General features: G+C 46.3%; 1 protein-coding gene across 1 annotated transcript in view; it reads left to right on the forward strand.

Annotated features, from left to right (window-relative positions):
- The first annotated feature begins 721 nt into the window (after positions 1-721).
- LOC124291382 (protein unc-45 homolog B-like) overlaps positions 722-20,093 on the forward strand; it is a 31,926-nt gene continuing 12,554 nt past the window's right edge. Inside the window, exons 1-10 of the mRNA XM_046728367.1 lie at positions 722-963; positions 3,003-3,204; positions 3,733-3,908; positions 4,848-4,937; positions 5,259-5,426; positions 6,035-6,242; positions 13,741-13,908; positions 14,695-14,863; positions 15,523-15,592; positions 16,360-16,452. Of these exons, the coding sequence (XP_046584323.1) occupies positions 3,003-3,204; positions 3,733-3,908; positions 4,848-4,937; positions 5,259-5,426; positions 6,035-6,242; positions 13,741-13,908; positions 14,695-14,863; positions 15,523-15,592; positions 16,360-16,452 (1,344 nt within the window). The 5' untranslated portion in view covers positions 722-963. The remainder of the gene's footprint in view (positions 964-3,002; positions 3,205-3,732; positions 3,909-4,847; positions 4,938-5,258; positions 5,427-6,034; positions 6,243-13,740; positions 13,909-14,694; positions 14,864-15,522; positions 15,593-16,359; positions 16,453-20,093) is intronic.

The raw sequence follows: 20,093 nt of genomic DNA on the forward strand, positions 1-20,093 counted from the left end.
CATATAAATCAACATCCTCGATAATCGCCAGGGTATATGTTCCGATAAATCTCCACAAGCATAGTGGAGATTTATCGGAACGTATTCCTTGGAGATTATCGAGGATGATAAATCAACAACGATATACATTCATACGGTTCATCTGTGTGGAATGTCCCCATTCGATCAGTGCATAAAGATATGTAAAAAAAGTCATTTACTTTCTATATTTTGACGAAATATGTAAAATTGTGTGGAGCACTGTAAATATAACTAGTTCATTGATAATACTAAATTATACATTACATAGACTGTCTTCAAACATTACATTTAGGAAACTTGTTTATCTTAGATGTGAAAAATGAGAATTGCGTTGGATGAGTTACACGGAGGTTTGTTTGTGATTACGATATAATGATGCAAATCTGGATATGATTTTTTTTTTAAGTTTCCGTTTCTGTAACAAAAATTCTTTTTCTGAAAGTTTAACACATCAAGTCAAAGAAGTGGTAAAAATTCGGTTAAGACAAAGCAAACTCCTCATTTATCATTCAACAAATAAAAGATCAAATTTAGTTGAAATTCAATACACAATAAAATGTTAATGTTGGAAAGTAATAAAAGTGTTAGGTTACGAACACCCTTCGATTGCAGACAGCTCACATCTCAAATTACCGTTACCATATTTGGAAAATGTCCCGTCAAGACGACACATTAGAGTTATGCCCCTTTATAGGTGACATTTATTTTAATGACTGAAAAGTTACTCATCATTCACAAAGTAGCAACATTGTAGTGAAAACACACCGTCAACAGCTCTCCACCCACATTTGTATTCTGCCGAAAATCAACGAGTGGCTGCGATTCTTCTGGAATATTCTAAGAATAGTTATAAGAACTCTCACAGCCGAAAGAACAGAAAACATTTATTTCCGCTTCAAGAATACAGGTGCTCGTGGGCTGTTCCGACTACAGTTATTTGAGGTGAGATTACTATTTGTCATCTTATGTGTGGTGGATATTCGTTGTATATGTCTATCATATGCAAGACACGAGTTTTTATCACGATACATGTGGGCTAGCCAAACCATTCAGTGGTACAGAGACAGCCGGTCATTTTACACTACAAACGTTTCGCTTTCGGTAGATGAGCGTTCATTTGCCGTTGTTGGTTTCTACGTATCCTCTAGTGTTAGAATGGGAAGAGCACGGGCACTTTTGTTGTTGCTCAAATATTCTAGATCTGTTAATTTTACGAGTGTCAGAAACGTACCATCCTTGCACCTTGTGGTATTAATTTTTTTCCATAACAGTTATGAATATAGCACAACTGTCAGAAACCATTATCCTTAAAATGTGTCCAGTCGTGAAACATTAAAAGGGCATGTGGCAATGATTATTACTGCCATAAATAATTTTCTAGGTGCTTACAATGACTTGACGTAAGCAAAAAACTTACATGTAATTCAATAAAGTAATCTATTTACCTATTAGCTGCTTAATTCCACATCTTTACCTTTACAGTCAAACTGTGTATTGACATGTCTCATATATCCCAACACAAGCTGAATTCGACGTTCTGGTGATTTTGACGATTGCATTGCACGCACTATATCGGGGGAGTACGTGTGCGTGCGGAGTGCACCAACAGTTTCATTGGTAGGGCGGGTGCCCAGTAGCTGTCGTGAGACGTTTTATTGACAATGGAAATCGGGAAGTAAAGTTATATAAAAAGCAAACAAACATCAATATTATTTACCCGAGATCGTTAATACCACTTCAGATGCAAAATCAGTTGCCTTTATAACAAAAAATAGAAAGCGAAAATTCAGTTAGATATCAGCCGTCTGCTGGTGACAGGCAATATATAAATAGGAAGCCACGTGATCTCAACACTCCCTCGGAGTGCGGAGCAAAAAGTATGGCTCATCGTCGAAAACCCATACAAAATACCCGCATGTTACGAGCGGCAACAGTTTCGCTGATACGATGCCATCAACACTATTTTTGTAGGGAACACTTGATATTTTTGTGTGACATAAATGAATATATCCTTTATCACTCAAGGTTAGTAAAATAAAAACTTTAAATGGTATTACAGATAAAAAATACGTGTTTGTCTTACATCGTCGAAAACCCCTGACACCGGGATATATGACATATTAGCAATGTGTCAGTAAATCCAGAATTTAATTCCTATGTTTCATGTGTATCATGCATGTCACCGTTATTCGTAATATTAGTATATAGACCTTTGCAGGAAGCATGGACAGTATATTATCATAGGTCATATTAAATTCATATGCAATTCTACACACTTGAAATTTTTTTTATGTTAACATTTTTTAAAAGGATGGTATTTTTAGTATCTATTTTCTAACACATGTGAAAGTGGCAACCACAGCTGAAACCATCACATGAAAGGCAGTTTTGTAAGTGTTGCCATGATTACTGTAATCACAAGTTGTCTGATGCACCAGAATTCACGGTGCAGAGTTGTGTCCCTTAGACATACAGAATCCTGTGATTGTGGGTTTGAATCCTGGTTTGCCCAGATTGTTTGTATCATCATTTGTATGTTTCTATCATACCTATGTTCATGGGTTTCACCCAAGAGGTAAGCATCTGACACTTGCTTCACTTCAGTATTTCCTTCCATGTTAAGCTGCCACACAGCGATATAAATGAGTACTGTTCCAAACAGCACTCAGCCCAACTCTACCCATGAAGGTCTGGGTTAGAATGAACCTTCAGTAACCCATGCTTGTCGTAAGAGGCGACTAACAGGATCGGGTGGTCAGGCTCACTGACTTAGTTGACACATGTCATCGATTCCCAATTGCGCACATCGATGATCCTGATGTTGATCACTGGATTGTCTGGTCCAGACTCGATTATTTACAGACCGCCTCCATATGGCTGGAATATTGCTGAGTGCGGCGTAAAACTTAACTCACTCACTCACTCAACCCAACTCACTCACCCATCCAGATCCATTACAATTGTAAATGTATGTTGCGTAGATGGCTGACTCCAAAACATTGAAGGAAGAAGGAAACCAGCTTTTCAAGGATGGCAATATCGACAAGGCTTTAGCCTGCTATACACAAGCTCTGGAACTCGGGCCCTTGAAGGAGGCAGAGAAGTCAGTCTTACACAAAAACAGAGCAGCTTGTTATCTGAAGAAGGAGGAGTATGAGAAGGTTATTGATGAAGCAACAAAGTGTAAGCTCTAACACATGTATACTACTCAAAAAAAGTTAAAGAACATTCAGTTTCTTCTTTAATCCGACTATAGTTGATCAGTCATGGCATGCAAGATTAGCTGTGGACATGTGACATGTGTTCTTCAGTGTCTTTCAAGTAGTATGCATCTTTATCAACATTAATTTTCAGTGTTTCTTAAGCACTTAGCATTTTGTTTTGATGACTTAAATATAAGGCCTATATATCAGGATTCCACACTATTTTTTCTTGGCAGGCAAACTGTGGTAAAAATATTTATACATCGTGAAAAATTGTGTTTTTTTCTGTACACTGCAAAACTCAGTGAAGGAACTGGATGCCAAGATACACAGAGTCCTCTATGACTAGTGATGAAGAAGTCTTGTCACACATACAAAACAAGGGTTACCGGTATATGTGTCATATGGATGTATCCAAGACGTATTCCCAGTCTCATTCATTTTTTCATTCATGTGTGAAATTATTCTCCGACACTTGTGAGAAATGTCTTCTGTTTTGATTTTGCAGCTCTTGATCTGACTCCCAGTGACCCTAAGGCTCTGTTCAGACGTTGTCAGGCATATGAAAAGCAGGACAAACTAGAAGAAGCTTTCCGAGATGCTGCAGTTGTCATGAAAATAGACCCCAAGAATACAGCTGTCATGCCCATATTTAAGCGGCTTAATCCAATAATCCAAGAGAGGGTAGGACAACTTGCTACTCTTGTTGTTGTTGTTGTTGTTGTTGTTGATGGACAAAAATCATATGCTACATTTGTGTCAGTATTGATTTGTCATTCATCTTTTGAAATAATACATGATACAAAAATTAACTCAGGTTAGAATTGGTCATCACAAACCTGTACTTGATGTAAGACCTGACTAACAGGATCAAGTGTCAAATGATGCATGTTATTGTGTCCCAATTGCATGGATTGATGCTCATGATCTCAATCAGAGGGTTGTGTGTGGTATTAAACAAACAAACAAAATTAACTGTGAAAATATGAATATATGATGTGTTTCCTCGCGATTCAGTGATGCGTTGTCAGTAATGTCACCGCTACAGAGTGCAAAAGAAGTTAGGATGTAGTTCCCAGTGTTCATGGTGTGTTCAGTGTTTGTTTGTTTGTTTGTTTGAAGTTGGTGCTGCACTCAGCAATGTTCCAGCTGTATGACAGCAGTCGGTAAATAATCGAGTCTGGACCAGATAATCCAGTGATTGACATCATGAGTGTCAATCTACACAGATATGTTTCAATGACATGCATCAACCAGATCAGTGAGTTGGACCACTCAATCTCACCCACCGACTCACCCACCGACAAGCACGGGTTGCTGAACACCAATTCTAGCCCATATATTCATGTTGCTATAGTGAGTCTGACCATGATCTCACCCCGAGTCATGGGTTGACCATTCTAGCCCTCACCCACCGACTATAGTAGCATGGGTTGCTGAACACCAATTCTAGCCCACATATTCATGGTTGCTATAGTAGTGAGCATGGGTTGCCCTGATTCATGTTCCAATTCTAGCTATATGTAGCTATGAGTAATAATGAAATGAATTACAAAGTCTTTGCAGAAATTAGCTACTATGGAACAATATGTAATGACTACCCAATGTTTCCTTATGTTTCAGTCTAAGACCCGTGACAGCACAGTCTCAAGAGTCACACAGATGTTCAACTTTGCTTTTGACAAAACAGTGGAACTTGAAAAGCGGAAACAGGTAGGTCTTTACATTTGTTAAGGCCTTCTTACACGTCACCTTGATTCAGTGTTTGATGGGTATGTCATCATTCTTGATTTATTGCAAGTACACTGTGAGTTTATTGCTATTTATCATGCAATATACTGCTGGCATTTATCAAACTATGTCTCAGACATTCATTTATTACTCATAAAGACATCACATGTTTAATAACTCAGTGCCATTATTGCCCTAACATTATTGATAGATTTGAGTGAAAACCTCTTGATTAAAGTATTGCTGCCAAACATGGAAATCAGCTGTACCATCCGTCATGTACTTCAATGTTCATGTTTCCAGGCCCTGAACAACCTGATCGTGTTAGCCAGAGAAGAGACAGGATCAGAACTGATCTGTCGCGAGAATGGCATCGTAAAGCTGATGGCAGTGTTGGAGGAAAGTCAGCTGGAGATTGTTCAGGCCGCAATCCGAGTCCTCTCACTCCTCAGCAAAGAAAGCATGAAAAGGGTAAAGAATATAAGATCATAATACTGCTAAACTGTAATAATACTGACAGCAAATGTGTCAACGTGATAAGGACTTGCTAGACACCCCTACTGATAGCAATTTAGTTACTACAGTGTTTTGTTTAAATAGTGAGTGAGCATACCTTTAAATCGGTGTATATCATTGCTATGACAACTTATTTGGTGATAACTTTTAAACATAGTCCAATGATTACTGAAAGTTAACTGCCAACTTAGAAAATACACCATTCCCTTTGGACATATCAGACTTATCACTTGCTGACAGTTGTCATCGATCATTTGAAAAAGTAAAACAAAGTGTCCTCATCTTGCTTAGGTAATAACAAATGTACTACTTAAAAATTAGCAACATTTCATGTACGTTAAAATGTGCTACCAGCATTCACCAGAATTTCAAATTCAGACTCTTTCATACTTTCATCATACTTACTTCATGTGTATATAATTGTTTAGTATGCTTCAGCCAGGTGAGAGGTGGGAAAGTTGTGAGCCTCTGCACCCCTGTCTATATGCATGTGGGTATCATATGTGTAGTGAACACTGATGATGCTTAATAGTTTCTGTTATGGGTTTGTTTATATCTTCCAGTCCAAGGCAATAGTAGATATTGTGTCAGTACCCAAGATTCTTCGTATGTTGGGATCTCCAAATGCAGAAATCTCGGACTCGTCGGCAGTGTTGTCTGGGAACATCATCACCTACTACACCGGGGTGGACAAGCACCGTGAAGCTGTCAAGAAGTATGAGGCTGAACGGAAGAAAGGCGAGCGTGTCAGATTCCCCCAGTTTCAGATTAGTAAGTGACCATCCAATACATAACCTTCCAAGGTTCTGGGGCATTGGGGTAGCCTAGTAGTTAAGCGTCCACTCATCACTCCAAAGACCTGGGTTCAATTCCCCACATGGGTACAATGCATGAAGCCCATTTCTGGTGTCCCCCGCAGTGATATTGCTGGAATGTTGCTAAGAGCGGCTTAAACTAAACTCACTCATAGTCATTGTTGTATATGACGTACTATGTCCGAATTATTCATTTAATTTTTAACTTACCTTACCATAGGTCTTATGCATATTACCTCAAGCTCCGCTTAAAGAGATAAGACAGTCGTTGATTCGCCATTCTATAGAACGGCCACCTCGTGTATCGACGAGTGTACAGGCAACGGAAGTGACGTGATCTCCCCTCCCGCGAAAGCGCGGTCCATCCAAAATCACTTTTACTTCAAGCGTCTTGCTTGTCAGACGTTTTTGTTTCGCTAAGTTTTCAGACACTTACTAATAGATTTCAGATATTAAAGTTATTGGTATGTATGTTTTTCTATCTTATGTCTCTTCTCTGTGGGTGAAGAACATAATTTACAAGTAACTTCACTTACCTGGCTACCTCGTGTTTATGTTTTTCACTTCGGCGGGGTGTGTCCCCACGTTCGAGAGTTTTTCCACGATCGGCATGTTTGGGTGTTTTGATACCTCTAGGGTTCTTCCACCTCTGTTTCATGCTTGTTTTTGTGTACCTCCTTTTTCTTGCCTAATTTGTGTGTTTTTCAGCGCCGGCTCAGTGTGGGGCAGCCATCTTGGTTGTTTACACGACTGTCCCACTTACTTGGCGTGCCCATTCTTGTGGGAGGGGTGCTTCCATTTTTCGTCTGCAGGGGGTTGTTTCTAGGTTTTTACGTTTCACATTTGTGTGTTACAGCTTTTGGTGTGCATGACCGGCAGTTTTGTTGCATCTGCAAGGTGCAGAAGTCTGCAAGGACCCACACCCTGGTGCCCAGACTGTGCGACTGTTGCCTGTTCCATTGAAGCGCTGTCACTTTTTGTACTCGCTGTCCGTCGCAGATTTCAAGGCCTACCTCAGCTAAGAAGAAACGCTTTGTCACAGCGGAAGAGGAAAATGTCTTCCCTGTTTCTTCTGTGGACTCGGTCTTCTCCCCTCGTACGCCCGGTCGGACGCTCTTCTCCTGTGATAGATCAGCCGTCCACCCTGCGCCCCTCGTTTGCTGACGCTTCTAAGCAAAGCGCCGTCTGGACGCTTTGTTGACCTATCCCACCCGGACGCTTTGTCGCATCCGGAGGTTCAGAAGTTGCCGGACGCTCCTTTTGCCGCAGCAGCTGCGAGCCTAAACTAGCACCGTTCCAGCGCCGTTGCCTAGCTTTGTCCCTCTGCCGACGCTTGTGGCACTTGATTCTCCAGTTGCTGACTTGTTGCTTCAACCAAGCGCGTCGATGCCTCGCCGAGCGCCCATGCGGACGCCCGGCGCCTGTTAATGGCCGACGCCGACGCCGGCAGCCCATGCTGGCGCCCGGCGCCTGTACCGGCGCCAGCGCCAGCGCATAACTCGACGCCTTTGGCGAGACTACCGTATCCCAGGAAGGCTACAGTGTTTAGAGAGGAGAACCACAAGCGTCAGTTAATGGAAGAGCGTTTCGACGTCAGGACGGCGGCGTTCCCATCGTTCTCGACGATCTCGTTCCAGGTCTCCTCGCAGCATCATCGGTCTAGAGTCCTCGTCTTAGTTGGATACTTCTCGCTTCTTACGCCGTCGTCGGTCTGACTCAAGGTCACCGCTCTCCCGCACGTTCCAAGGATAGGGAGGCTCCACGGTCACCGATGCGTGGTAGAAGCGTTACCGTCGGTCCCGTTCAAGGTCACCTCCTGTTACGCGCTTCGCCGCTGGCGTCCACGTTCCCGACAGTTACTTTGAGTGCTGCTTCTCAGTTGTCATCGGTAATCCACGAAGCCTGCTGCCGGGTCAGCGATTTACTGCCTCCTACCGTGTCCTGGGAGGACACTGAGGCGCTATTTTCCGATTATAATGAGGAAATGTTGCAAGAGGATGATGATGATGGGGCACCTACCTCCCTCTCTCTGCTGTGTTGACTGGATTGCCGACCAGACTGCGGATTGTCCTTTCTCCCTCTTCAGGTTCGGGCCGACCGAAGGCTATTCGGTCTTCTCCGAGTTACTCCTCCCGCCTCACCCGATGGTGGCGATGCTGTGGCTTCTTTGGGCGCTGATTTTTGCTACTTTGTCTCTCAATACCCGCGATAAAGGCTCTAAGTCACATAAAGGGGATTACAAGATTCATAGTTTGGATTTTGCCGATGGAGGCGGCTCATGAGCGGAATCCCTCAAAAGCTTTATCGGCTTCCCCACAGGCATCCTACCGAGTGCAGGACTCCAAGATGTTGGCCATTGATGCAGAACTCAGCCGGATGTTGAAGCCGGTATCAGCGTTGGCCTCAGCAACTTCGGCTGCTGCTTGGGATCTGACGGAAGACAACACGTCCAAGGTTAGAACATCTTACCACCCTGTTTCAATGGCAGGGCAAGGTGTTGCATGATTTGCTGGCGCACCTCGGGCGGCTCTGGCCATGACAGCGGTTGTTGGGCGGATGGGTTTCCTGGAGCCCTGTTCTTGGCAGGAAGAGTTTAAAAGGAAACTGTTAAGAGCCCTTTTGCGTCTCGTTTCCTCTTTAATGATGGCATTCGAGGTGTATAAGGAACACGCAGAGCTTACCAATACGGAGGTTTCTTTGTCTCGTCTGAAGCTTTGAGTTACCGGCTTTTCGTGGCAGATCATCTGCAAAGGGGTAGAGGGAAGCGCCGTTACGTCGAGAAGAGACTCCGTCGCGGCGCCTCTGGCAGAAGGGCGTGGCGTGGCAGATCCGAACCTGTTTTTCAGCGCCGTCAGCAGGATCGTCCCGGGACCCCAGCCGGCCCGCCGGCGGTAAGGGAGGCGCCCTTCGCTTCGTGGCTGAAGTTGCGACCCAACACGACTGGGACCTCCGCCCCAGTCGTGCCGGTTCGTCCCTACTCCAGTAGAAGGGAGACTGGGGATCTTCTGGCCCAATTGGACAATCCTGGAAGACCGTTTATCACCAACATTCTCAGGACCGGTTACAAGCTGCCAATCGCCGTGTAAAGCGCCATCTCTGACTTCAACGCCCCAGTCACGTGTGTATGCTCCAGACCAACAGTTACTGCTAGCAGACAGCATCCACACTCTGTTACGCAAAACAAGCTATAGAGACAGTGCTAGACCCCGACAGTCCCGGGGTTCTACTCACCAATCTTCCTGGTTCCCAAAGAAGGACTCAGGGAACTACGCATGATTCACAACATGGCAGTTTTCAACCACCTTTATCTTCCGGAACCGCCTCACTTCCGCATGGTGTCCCTGGAACAGCTTCTGAGCCAAGCTTTAGCCCAGGGTCTGGTTGGCCAGCCCTCGACCTTCAGGATGCCTACCTGCATGTGCCCATTTACCACCGTCACAGAAAGTACCTGAGGTTCTTTTCAACGGGTCCCACTACCAGTGGAAAGTGCTTCCATTTGGAATTTCCGGCGGCCCGTGGCTTTTTACCGGATTACCTGCGCCGATCACCCCGGTTCCTCCATCTCAGGGGCATCGACCGACCCTTATATAGGCGACTGTCTCATGAACCACCTCGACCCTCAGTTGCTTCGCAAAACAGATGCACTTTGCCATTCATCTCTTGCAGCAACTGGGATGGATTATCAACATAGACAAATCCCACCTGGAGCCGCCCCAGGAACTGGCGTTTATAGGAGGCCTCTTCCTGACACATTGGCACGACCTTGTCAGGATTCCGCTAGATCGCTGGAGAAAGATTGTCAGTTTCTAGCCAACCGAGGTCTATCAGCCGCTTCGTGCTCAGAGAGTGGCAGTCCCTCTTAAGGTCTCCTCACCTCAGCCCAGGACTTGGCAGCTCAGAGGTCGCTTTGATGCTTCGGCCGTTACAAACTTCCTGTTGCCTTACATCCAGGCCGGACGACCTTCAGTTGAGGTTCCTTTTGCCCCTGCATCTCCGCGCTTACCTCCGTTGGTGGACTGCAGCCAGTCGAGCGTCTCGCGCAGGAGTCTCCTTGACAGAGTTTGTTCCGCGATCCGCGAACTGTTAAGTAGATGCGTCTCTTCAAGGTTGGGGTGCTCACCTCAGCGACCAGACCACCTCGGGGGCTGTGGTCAGGCACCGAGCTAGGATGGCACATCAACAACTTGGAGCTGCAAGCAGTCATTTTAGCGGTTCGACACTGCGGTGCCTCTGTTAGCGGAACACCAGGCTCCTGATAGCGTCCGGACAATTCCACGGTGGTGTGGTTGATTCACAATCAGGGAGCGACCAGGTCAAACAGTTGTTGGAGCAGGCGTTCCAGCTGGCCAGTCTCCTGGGCGACAATGGCATCAGCGCCAGAGCCCGACACATCCCAGGGTGCAAGAAGCGTTTTGGCAGACGCTTCTCAAGGCGGGCAAACCGTCTCCAACAGAGTGGATGCTACATCCAGAAGCGTTCAAACTTCTTTGTCACAGTCAGGGCAGCCCTCTGATCGACCTGTTTGCGACTTGGCTTCAACACACAGCTGCCGTTATGCGTGTCTCGATTCCAGATCCAGCGGCATGGGCGATCGGCGCCATGTCCTTGTCGTGGGAGGGTCTGGGCGATGTCACGCCTTTCCACCACCAGTTCTGTTGCCAGCGGTAATAGCAAAGGTCAAGCGGACAGTCTGCTTTTGAGTGCGCCTTGGTGGCCAGCCAGAACCTGGTTCCCCAGATCTCGCGCCATCTGGCGAAAGAAGTCCATAACAGTTACCAGACTGGCCTCACCTGCTCAGGCATCCCCACAGTCGACAGTGGCATCCCGATCGACTCGGTTTCATCTGTCGCGGTTGGATCATCTGCAAAAGCTGAAGGCCAAAGGGCTTCTCCACGGGTATTCGCCAAGGTTATTGCTCGTGCTCATCATCGAGTCTCCACAAGATCACTCTATGATGATAAGTGGGTTTCTTTTGAGAAGTTTGTGCACAGAAGTCCAGGACCCGTTGAAGGCTTCTCCTCAGTTTATAGCAGAGTTCCTTCTTTCTTCGGAAGTCCGGCGTCTCAAGGGCAACACTATAGGAACTTATTTATCGGCTCTTAACTCCGTTCTGGCGGTCAAGTCGCGACAAAAGATTTCCAAGGTGCCAGAACTCATCGCCGTCCTCAAAGCGTTTAAGCTGGAGGACCAGAGAGCAAAGCTCCGTCCTCCGGCTTGGGACCTAAGCGTCGTTCTTAAGTCATCTGAGAGGTCCCCTTATGAGCCCTTAGACACGGCTTCTTTTGAGAACCTCTCCAGGAAGACAGCCTTTCGTGGCCCTGGCCACAGCAGCTAGGAGTTAGTGAGATCCGCATTGGATGTCACCAGGGTGCGCGTTTTGAGCAGTCACGGCATGGTCTTGTTCATCTCGGACTGCTTTTGGGATTTCGTGGCCAAGAACCAGCTGCCGGGACAAGCCGGATAGGATCTTCTCCATCCCTCCTTTGTCTTCCATTCTAGGACCTCTGGCGCTGAGGAACAGCTGCTTTGTCCCCGTGAGGGGCACTTAAGACATTTATATTGCCAAGTCATCTTCCAGGGCGCAGTCATCGTGAAGAGACTGTTCATCCGATTGTCTTCTGTGGCCAAAGGTGAAGTTAATAAGAATAAACACTGGCTCTGGCTCCGTACTACCATCCTGACGCCTCACGATCTAGCAAGATCTGCCTCATCCTACAGCCACTAACCGCATGAGATTAGGGGCTCTGGCATCCACCATGGCTCTCCACAGAAACTGCACCGTTCCAGCCATCATGGAGGGTTGTTTTGGAAGTCCTCTACTGTCTTCGCTAGTCATTACCTGGGGATTTGGCCGTCGAGGGGCGTGGAAGGTCTTCAATCGTTTGGTCCACTGGTGGTTGCTCAGCAACTCACCGTCCTACACGCCCATTGGTAACTACTTCTTACCTTCTGGTCTTCAGGTTAACTTACACTCTGGGTGTATTTGTTTTCCCTTAGGGTTGCCTTTAGTTACTATCTGTCTCCTGTTCCAGAAGCCTCCTGCGACAGTCTGGCGATTCAGTAGTTTCTTCTGGTTTTCCCTTGGCATGTGGGTTTTTCGTGGGGCCGGTCCTCTGAGCCCGACACCGCCTACTGTCGAATCCATATGCATAAGACCTATGGTAAGGTAAGTTAAAGAATTTATTAAAATCTAAATATTTTAGATATTTAAACTTACCTACCATAGGGCGGTAACTCCCTCCCAACGCTGGATGCTCCTCCTCTCTGGGCTCTTCGGACCTGGTCAGTAAAAGTGATTTTGGATGGACCGCGCTTGCGCGTGAGGGGAGATCACGTCACTTCCGTTGCCTCTACACTCGTCGATACACGAGGTGGCCGTTCTATAGAATGGCGAATCAACGACTGTCTGATCTCTTTAAGCGGAGCTTGAGGTAATATGCATAAGACCTATGGTAAGGTAAGTATTTAAATATCTAAAATATTTAGATTTTAATAAAAAATTTAAACTATGAATTCTCCTGATTTTGTATAATGTTTTTGTGTGTGTATTAGTTGAAAGCTAGCTGAACTAGTTATTTCATTTATTCTTCTATTTTGGTCAATGTTCTAATTAGGGAATCTACTATGAGCAGGTTCAAAATACCTGCCTGCCCGACCGCCAAGAACATGGACTGCCACATTCTCAAATTCTCCTGCCAGACGTTCAAGTTAAAATGTATGTATATGGTGATATTCATCATATTTCAGGATAAGAAATCATTAATCAATTAACTCGTAAAAATAAATGATGAATTCCAAATAGATGATAAGCTACATCGCTTGTCAAACCTAAATTATTTGCGGGCAGGTTAATTTTGGTCAGGTCTTGCAAGTTTTACATCTTACCAGCCCTGTGGTCTGGGTGAAATTTTTGGGAGTTTCATACCCTGCTTTGAGGTCAATATGAGACACATCACAAATATTGGGATGCAGTAACAAGTCAGTGGTTGATGTATTGTTCATGATATTCCTCGAAACAGTAATGAATAAATTCCTTGACTTGTTTTGACCACACTGATTGTGCTAATTTATCAGGACAATGACCAGTGACCACAATACTGTCAAATAAAATATACAGACATGCTGTTGAGTATTATCTGCCTGGCTTGGATATATTCCATTTTGCATATACCGTTTGGACACACCCAAATTCATTTGAAAAACTCCAATAAAAAAATTCATGAATATTCAATTTGAGTGATCGCGATTAACAAATTGAATTCATAAGGGATACCGTTCAATCCATTGAGTATGCAAATTAATCGTAACAAACAACCGTTAAAATATGGTACTTGTTGGTAACAAGCGTAGTTCTAATATAATCTGTTTCAAAGTTCGGTAATAGAGCTAGTTGATATTGGTGTCATGTGACTTGCAATGTCTATTGTATATCACATGATGTATCTGTTTTACAGAGGAAGACGATGAAAGCTTCGTTGACCAAGTGTTCCTGCTTTTGATTAACATGGTTGGCAATGGGAAGGTATCTGCAGTTGGGCGAGACAATGCCATTGAACTACTCATCAAACACGTCACCTGGAAAGAAGGCGTCAACTGGACCAACAAGTTTATCAAACACGAAGGTATGAGTGAGCATGAAGCTGCAGTTTCTGATATCAAGTCACTACTTATACAGGTACCATATATATCAGTCTTCAGTATATCCACCCGTGAAGGTCCAGGTTAGAATTGATCTTCAGTAACCCATGCTTGTCGTAAGAGGCAACTAACGGGATGGGATGGTCAGGCTCGTTGACTTGGTTGACAGATGTCATCAGTTCCCAGTTCCGCAGATAGATGCTCATGCTGTTGATCACTGGATTGTCTGGTCCAGACTCGATTATTTACAGACCGCCGCCATATAGCTGGAATATTGCTGAGTGCGGCGTAAAACTAAACTCACTCACTCATTCAGTATATCCCTTGATGCCACATTGTTTCCTGTTCAGAGTTGTATCCCTTTTCCTGCCAGAATCTGCTGATGTTTGTCTGGAATCCCTTACTTTAGCATTGTATGTTGTCTGAAACATTGTTGTGCAGAGTTGTGCCCCTTTCATTTGAGGATCCTATTGTTATTGCTTCAAATCCTGAACTTATCAGTGTTTCATATCTAAGGAGTTGTGTCCCTTTTCTGCCAGGATCAGCTGATCATGGGTTCATGTTCTCAATCTGTCAGCACCATGCTATTAGTGCTTGTGAGAATCAAAAATGCTGTTAGCATCAACAACCTGTGTCACTTTAGGTGTTTCACTTATGTAACCTTGTATCCTGGTATGTGTGTGAAACACTGTTTACAGTTGTATTCTACCCAGCTTGCTCTACTTCAGTGTATTGTGTATGATTGATCAATTCACTCTTTCTTATCCCAGGTGTTGACAAGCTCCTGACAGTGGCCGGCACTGTGAAGGAGTATCATACACTTCCTGTCACAGAGAATACACGCATGCATGCCTCCGTTGCCCTGTCTAAGATCTATGATGACCTTAGCAGTGACGGTTTGAGAGACAAGTTCAAGGACCAGTGTACAGCATTTTTCAAGTAAGTGTGGGTGATTGTTAATGTAAGTGTGACACATTGGTTTTAATCACATGCTTGTAAATATTGTATACCTTCCTTGCCTGTTACTTTCGTGAATGCTGTGTGTATACAGTGGCTGAACTACAGTCTATGTTCAGCTGGTGCATTGTTGGTAGGGTTTTCAATCACCTTCAATCTTTTTTAAAATAGTCCATTTTTCCAATCTCATTAAAGTGTCAGTGTGACAAGGGTATAAACAACATGTTCTACAGTTGTAGATCACATGTTCATCTTACTCAGACCTAGTGATGACTGTTGCCATATGTTCAAGTATGACACCGTTCATACCCTGGGGGTGGTGGGGTAGCTTTGTGGTTAAAGCGTTTGCCCGGGTTCGATTCCTCACATGGGTGCAAAGCCCATTTCTCTCTCTCTCTCTCTCTCTCTCTCTCTCTCTCTCTCTCTCTCTCTCTCTCTCTCTCTCTCTCTCTCGCTCTCTCTCTATCTCTCTCTCGCTCTCTCGCTCTCTCATGTTCATATAATCATTGCCAGGAGTTGACAAGTATCTTCATGATTTGAACAGAAAATACAGATGCTTGGTTTGAGAAATCAGCATCTGTGAAATATGCTATATTGAGTTTGATGATTTGAATATGTCAGAAGTATGTGCTTTCTTTCAGGGAACTGTTTAGTGAAGAAGACATGGAATCAAAGGTCGAGGCCATTGAGGGAATCTCCACCTTGCTACAGGTAAACCTGACACACATCAACTCATCTTTTTCAAGAGTTATTTCCCTTGCTACTTGTTATAATTTTGAGGTGAGGTGAGGGGAAATTGGGTTTATCGTCGTGCTTGAGAATATTTCTCTCATATTACGACGTGCATGCGTGTGTATGTGTATGTGCGGCTGCTTGTACTAGCCCAGACTGAAGCTGGTTTTATAGTGCTAGCCCACTGAGATACCATGCCGCAGTGAAGCATGAATACCCCACTCAGACACATTATACTGACTTCGAGCCGACCAGTCCTTGTTGTACCCATTAATGCCGAGCGCCAGGCAGGGACCAACAAGTACCATATTTTAACGTCATGACGCGGTCGGGGATCGAACACGGGACCTTCCGTTCTCCGGGCGGACGCTCTAACCACTACACCACGGAGGCAGTTGTTTTAATTTTGAGCATACAGTGATAGACATAGTGTCTGGATAAGCATACTCAGAAACTGCACAGGCTACATGAAGTTACTGAAGTCTACCAGAGAAGGGGCTTGTTGTGTGTATTTATATCCTATTGACAACTTATTTCTGATGACATGAAGCAACCCTTGTGTTTATGATCCTTTTCTTTAAGCTTTATGTGACATTTTTATTATTGGTAACATTTACTTCCATGCTATGTGAGCAAACATAATTCCAGTGTTCCCTGTGGCAGGGAACAGTGCTAAAGCTGTTGTTTTGTTTATTGTATAAGACTTTCCTGGTTACTCTTGGACTAACAGTTTTGTCTGGTTTCAGGGTCCATTTGAAGTGGGCAACTTGATCTTGGGTACGCAGGGAGTCACCCAGATCATGTTTGCCCTGGCCAACAGTGAGAGCAGGCTCCACCAGGTGAGATACGACAGTTGTAATTATCAGTCGAGTAACCCATGCTTGTCATAAGAGGCGACTATTGGGATCGGTTGGTCAGGCTCGCTGACTTGGTTGCAGATGTCATCGGTTCCTAATTGCGTAGATCGATGCTCATGCTGTTGACCACTGGATTGTCTGGTCAAGACTCATTCTTTTTCATAGAGATCGTCCTTGGGGTACATATATGCATTTTCTGCGGCTGAAAATGTCATGTGACAGTTGTATCAATGTTTTAATAAAAATATTGTACAATAAATAAAAATCTGTTCATCTATTATATGGCCTCCACCATGTGGAGTTACCTCCCTCCTTCATATGCGCAGCCAACCAGGTAAGCACCTAGGCCTGTATCATCATTCCTTCTGCTGTCATTCAAGCGTTCACACGTGTTCCGAGTTACTAGCTGATTTACTTCTGTTGAGAAGAATGTCTGAGACTTCAACTACTGTATGTATGGTCTTTATTCGTTCTTGAGAGAAACGTTTTATTGACTTTGCAGTCTGTTATTTCTCATTTATGTGACTTTGTATTAATTTTTTACGCTATCTTTCCCGTCGTTTACGCACGTGTTGCTAGTCCATGGCGGGAAGTTTAGCGTGCCACGTGGTTGAAATATTGCGTTATTAACCAAGTATTTCATGTCGCGTTGTCGCATTCACGTAATTTTCAATGTTTTGTAGGTGTATATTTATGCTGCTGTGTTCAGCCGTTAGCTACATGCTTGCGTGTTTGCTTTCAGGCGTTTACTGGGTGTACTGTCTGCGGGCAGAATATCCCTAGAGATGATAAGCATGACAAATGCTTATGCTGTTTAGAGAAAGCAGGGCATAACCCTGACATCTGTGAACTGTGTATAGCCTTTTCCCCCCAGGCCCAGAAGAACGGGCGGCTGATTTCCTTTTTTATAAGGAATTACGGGAGGCGGGAGGGGAACTGACCCAGGAGGTTCCCCCGTCCATGGCCAAAAAGGCTAAGCAAGCTAAACCTAGGTCTTTGCATAAGTCGCATTCTCATTCTCAATCTCGTATTGTGTCGTTTGTCGGAGCTGAGAGTTCCTTGGGCTCTTCCCTTACGCGGCTTCTGTGGTTCGGCCTCCCACCGGGTCGGAGTTCGGCTCCTCTACATGTGGAGACCCGAATTCTGACTCGGGCTCGGATGCCGAGTCTATGGAGGTTGGGGAGGTCGAGGAGTCGAGGGTACTTTCCGTTTCTCATCGGCTCTCCGGGAGGTTAGGCAACGTATTGCCAAGTATATACCCCAAGCCGCGGTGCCGACATGTCGCTCGGACTCGACTGAGTTCCGCCTGCCGGATGAGGCGGGTGAGGCAACCCTCGCAGACACAGTTTCTGTATCTTGCCTTCCCTAGTGCAAGACGTGATGGATCCCCTCCTGGTTGGTTCACGCCTCCGGTTCGATCTACCCGAACTCCTTAAGAGGTATCAGCTGGGGGATGATTCTCTGTTCTTTGTGCCGGTGGTTGACGAGTGTGTGTTCACTTCGGTTGCCCTCGGGGGAGGCTCAGCTTCCTCAGGTGCTTCCTCAGCAAGGGTGGTTAGTTCCACCGTTTGCCCTAGCAGGCGTCCTCCTGCACCAGGGACACCTGGACTTACTAGGAAGTCTACCGGAATGCCATGCAGCAGGTGCGGGTGGTCCACAAGGCGTACCTTTCCTCGATCCAAAGGTCGGCTCTGGAGGCGGAAGGGAGCACTGGGGACGTTTCCCCGAATGTTGTTCTGCTTCGCCAATTATCCAAAGTACAGGCCCACCTGACGCGAGACTCTTTTCCGTCTGCCGCGTCTACGGTGATGTGCGCAGTCATGGGGATGCGTAAGCTGTGGCCGTCTACGTCCTGTTATTCGGCAGCAACACAGCAGACCTTGCTGGCCCTTCCGTTTCTGTGGGAGCGACGTTGTTTCCAGGGGCACAGCAGGTCATTCGGGAGGCTGCTGCAGCAGCTACCTCCTTCAAGGCTTCTAAGGCCTTGTTGGAGCAACCGCGGGCTTCTCGCTCCCGCGCTCCCGTAGTAGGTTCTTCCTCCGGGGTGCAGCCTGTGCCCGAATCTGCCGGCTGGCTTCGGCTGCTGGGTAGAGGTAGGAGGAGGAGCCCAAGGAACTCTCAGTGTCCCGCCAAAGGTAAGGGCAAGGAGCAGGCCTCTTCGTCTGGCTCCCAGCAGCCTTTTAGCGGTTGCAAGGGTCTGCCCCGACCTGCAGGCTGTCGCCGCGGGTCCGTCCCAGCCAGTTCATCTGCAGGGGACCACTCACGCCCTCTTACCACACGTCCCAGTGGGGGGCCGCCTCTCTCTATTCCTGCCGGAGTGGGAGAAGGCTACCAGCAACACTTGGGTGCTATCCACCGTCAGAGTCAGCCATCTACCACTGTGGAAGCGAGGCCAGCCAGAGTTCACCGGCATACGTCGCACTCCGGTGCTGTCATGTCCGGTCAAGGCGGGTATACTGCGAGACGAAGTTCAGGCTTTGCTGGACAAGTCCGCAATAGAGCGCATACCACCGGGCGAGGAACAGGTGGGGTTTTATTCCACGTACTTCATTGTTCCGAAGAAGGACGGCGGGTTCCGTCCCATTCTCAACCTCAAGGGGTTGAATCACATGCTAGAGGTTCCGTCCTTCAAGATGGAGACACTTCGCTCGGTGATCTCCTCTGTTCAGCCCAGCGATTGGCTTACGTCGATCAACCTAAAGGATGCGTATCTACATGTGCCAATGCATCCATCTTTCAAGCAGTACCTCCAGTTCTCTTATGACGGGATGTATTACCAATTCACGGTGCTCCCCTTCGGCATATCCACTGCCCCCAGGGTGTTCACCAAGCTCATGTTAGTGCCGGCTACCCTCGCAAGGTCTCAAGGAAGGCGTTGTTACCCTTACCTAGATGACTGGTTGCTCAGCACTCTAACTCAGCTAGCGAGCCTAGATTCTACCCACACGATGATAGACATTGTAGTTCGACTGGGGTGGATCATAAACCTCACGAAATCTGACCTGGTACCCACCCAGGACTTGGTTTTTCTCGGGTCTTGCCTCTTTGTCGCCCGACCGGGTCACCAGAGTACGGGAGATGGAGTCGTCATTCCTCTCCCAGCCCCAGCACCAGCGCTGACTTGCCTCTGTCTACTATCTCTGTATGCGCCCTATACAGCAAGCTTTGGCGGTCTGTGGGCTCGCCGGGGATCTGGAGAAGTGTCTCACAGTTCCCGGCTGGTTGTCTCCTCCTTTGGAAATCCCGACGCCAGCTCTTACAGTTCAAACCGATGCGTCCCTCACGGGCTGGGGGGTTGTTCTGGGCAGTCTGTTGGTGTCCGGTCTCGTCTTCAGTTGGACAACCGTACGGCCGTGACGTACAACCTGAAGCAAGGCGACACGGTGTCCCTAGCGCTCCTTCGGGAGAAGTGGGAATTTCTCCTCTGGGGCGACCAGTGCGACTGTCAGGTGATTCCAGTTTATGTCCCGGGGCTGGAGAACGTGCGAGCAGACGCTCTCTCGCCGGATCCTGGCCCCGCAAGAGTGGATCCTCGACTGGCAGATGTTCGGAGTTATCTCCCAGTTGTACGGATCGTTCCAGGTGGATCTGTTTGCGTTCGGCGGGACGAATCAGATACCCGT

Source organism: Haliotis rubra, unplaced genomic scaffold, assembly GCF_003918875.1.
Source record: "Haliotis rubra isolate DU_JTF1 unplaced genomic scaffold, ASM391887v1 Scf49, whole genome shotgun sequence".
Lineage (NCBI taxonomy): Eukaryota > Metazoa > Mollusca > Gastropoda > Lepetellida > Haliotidae > Haliotis > Haliotis rubra.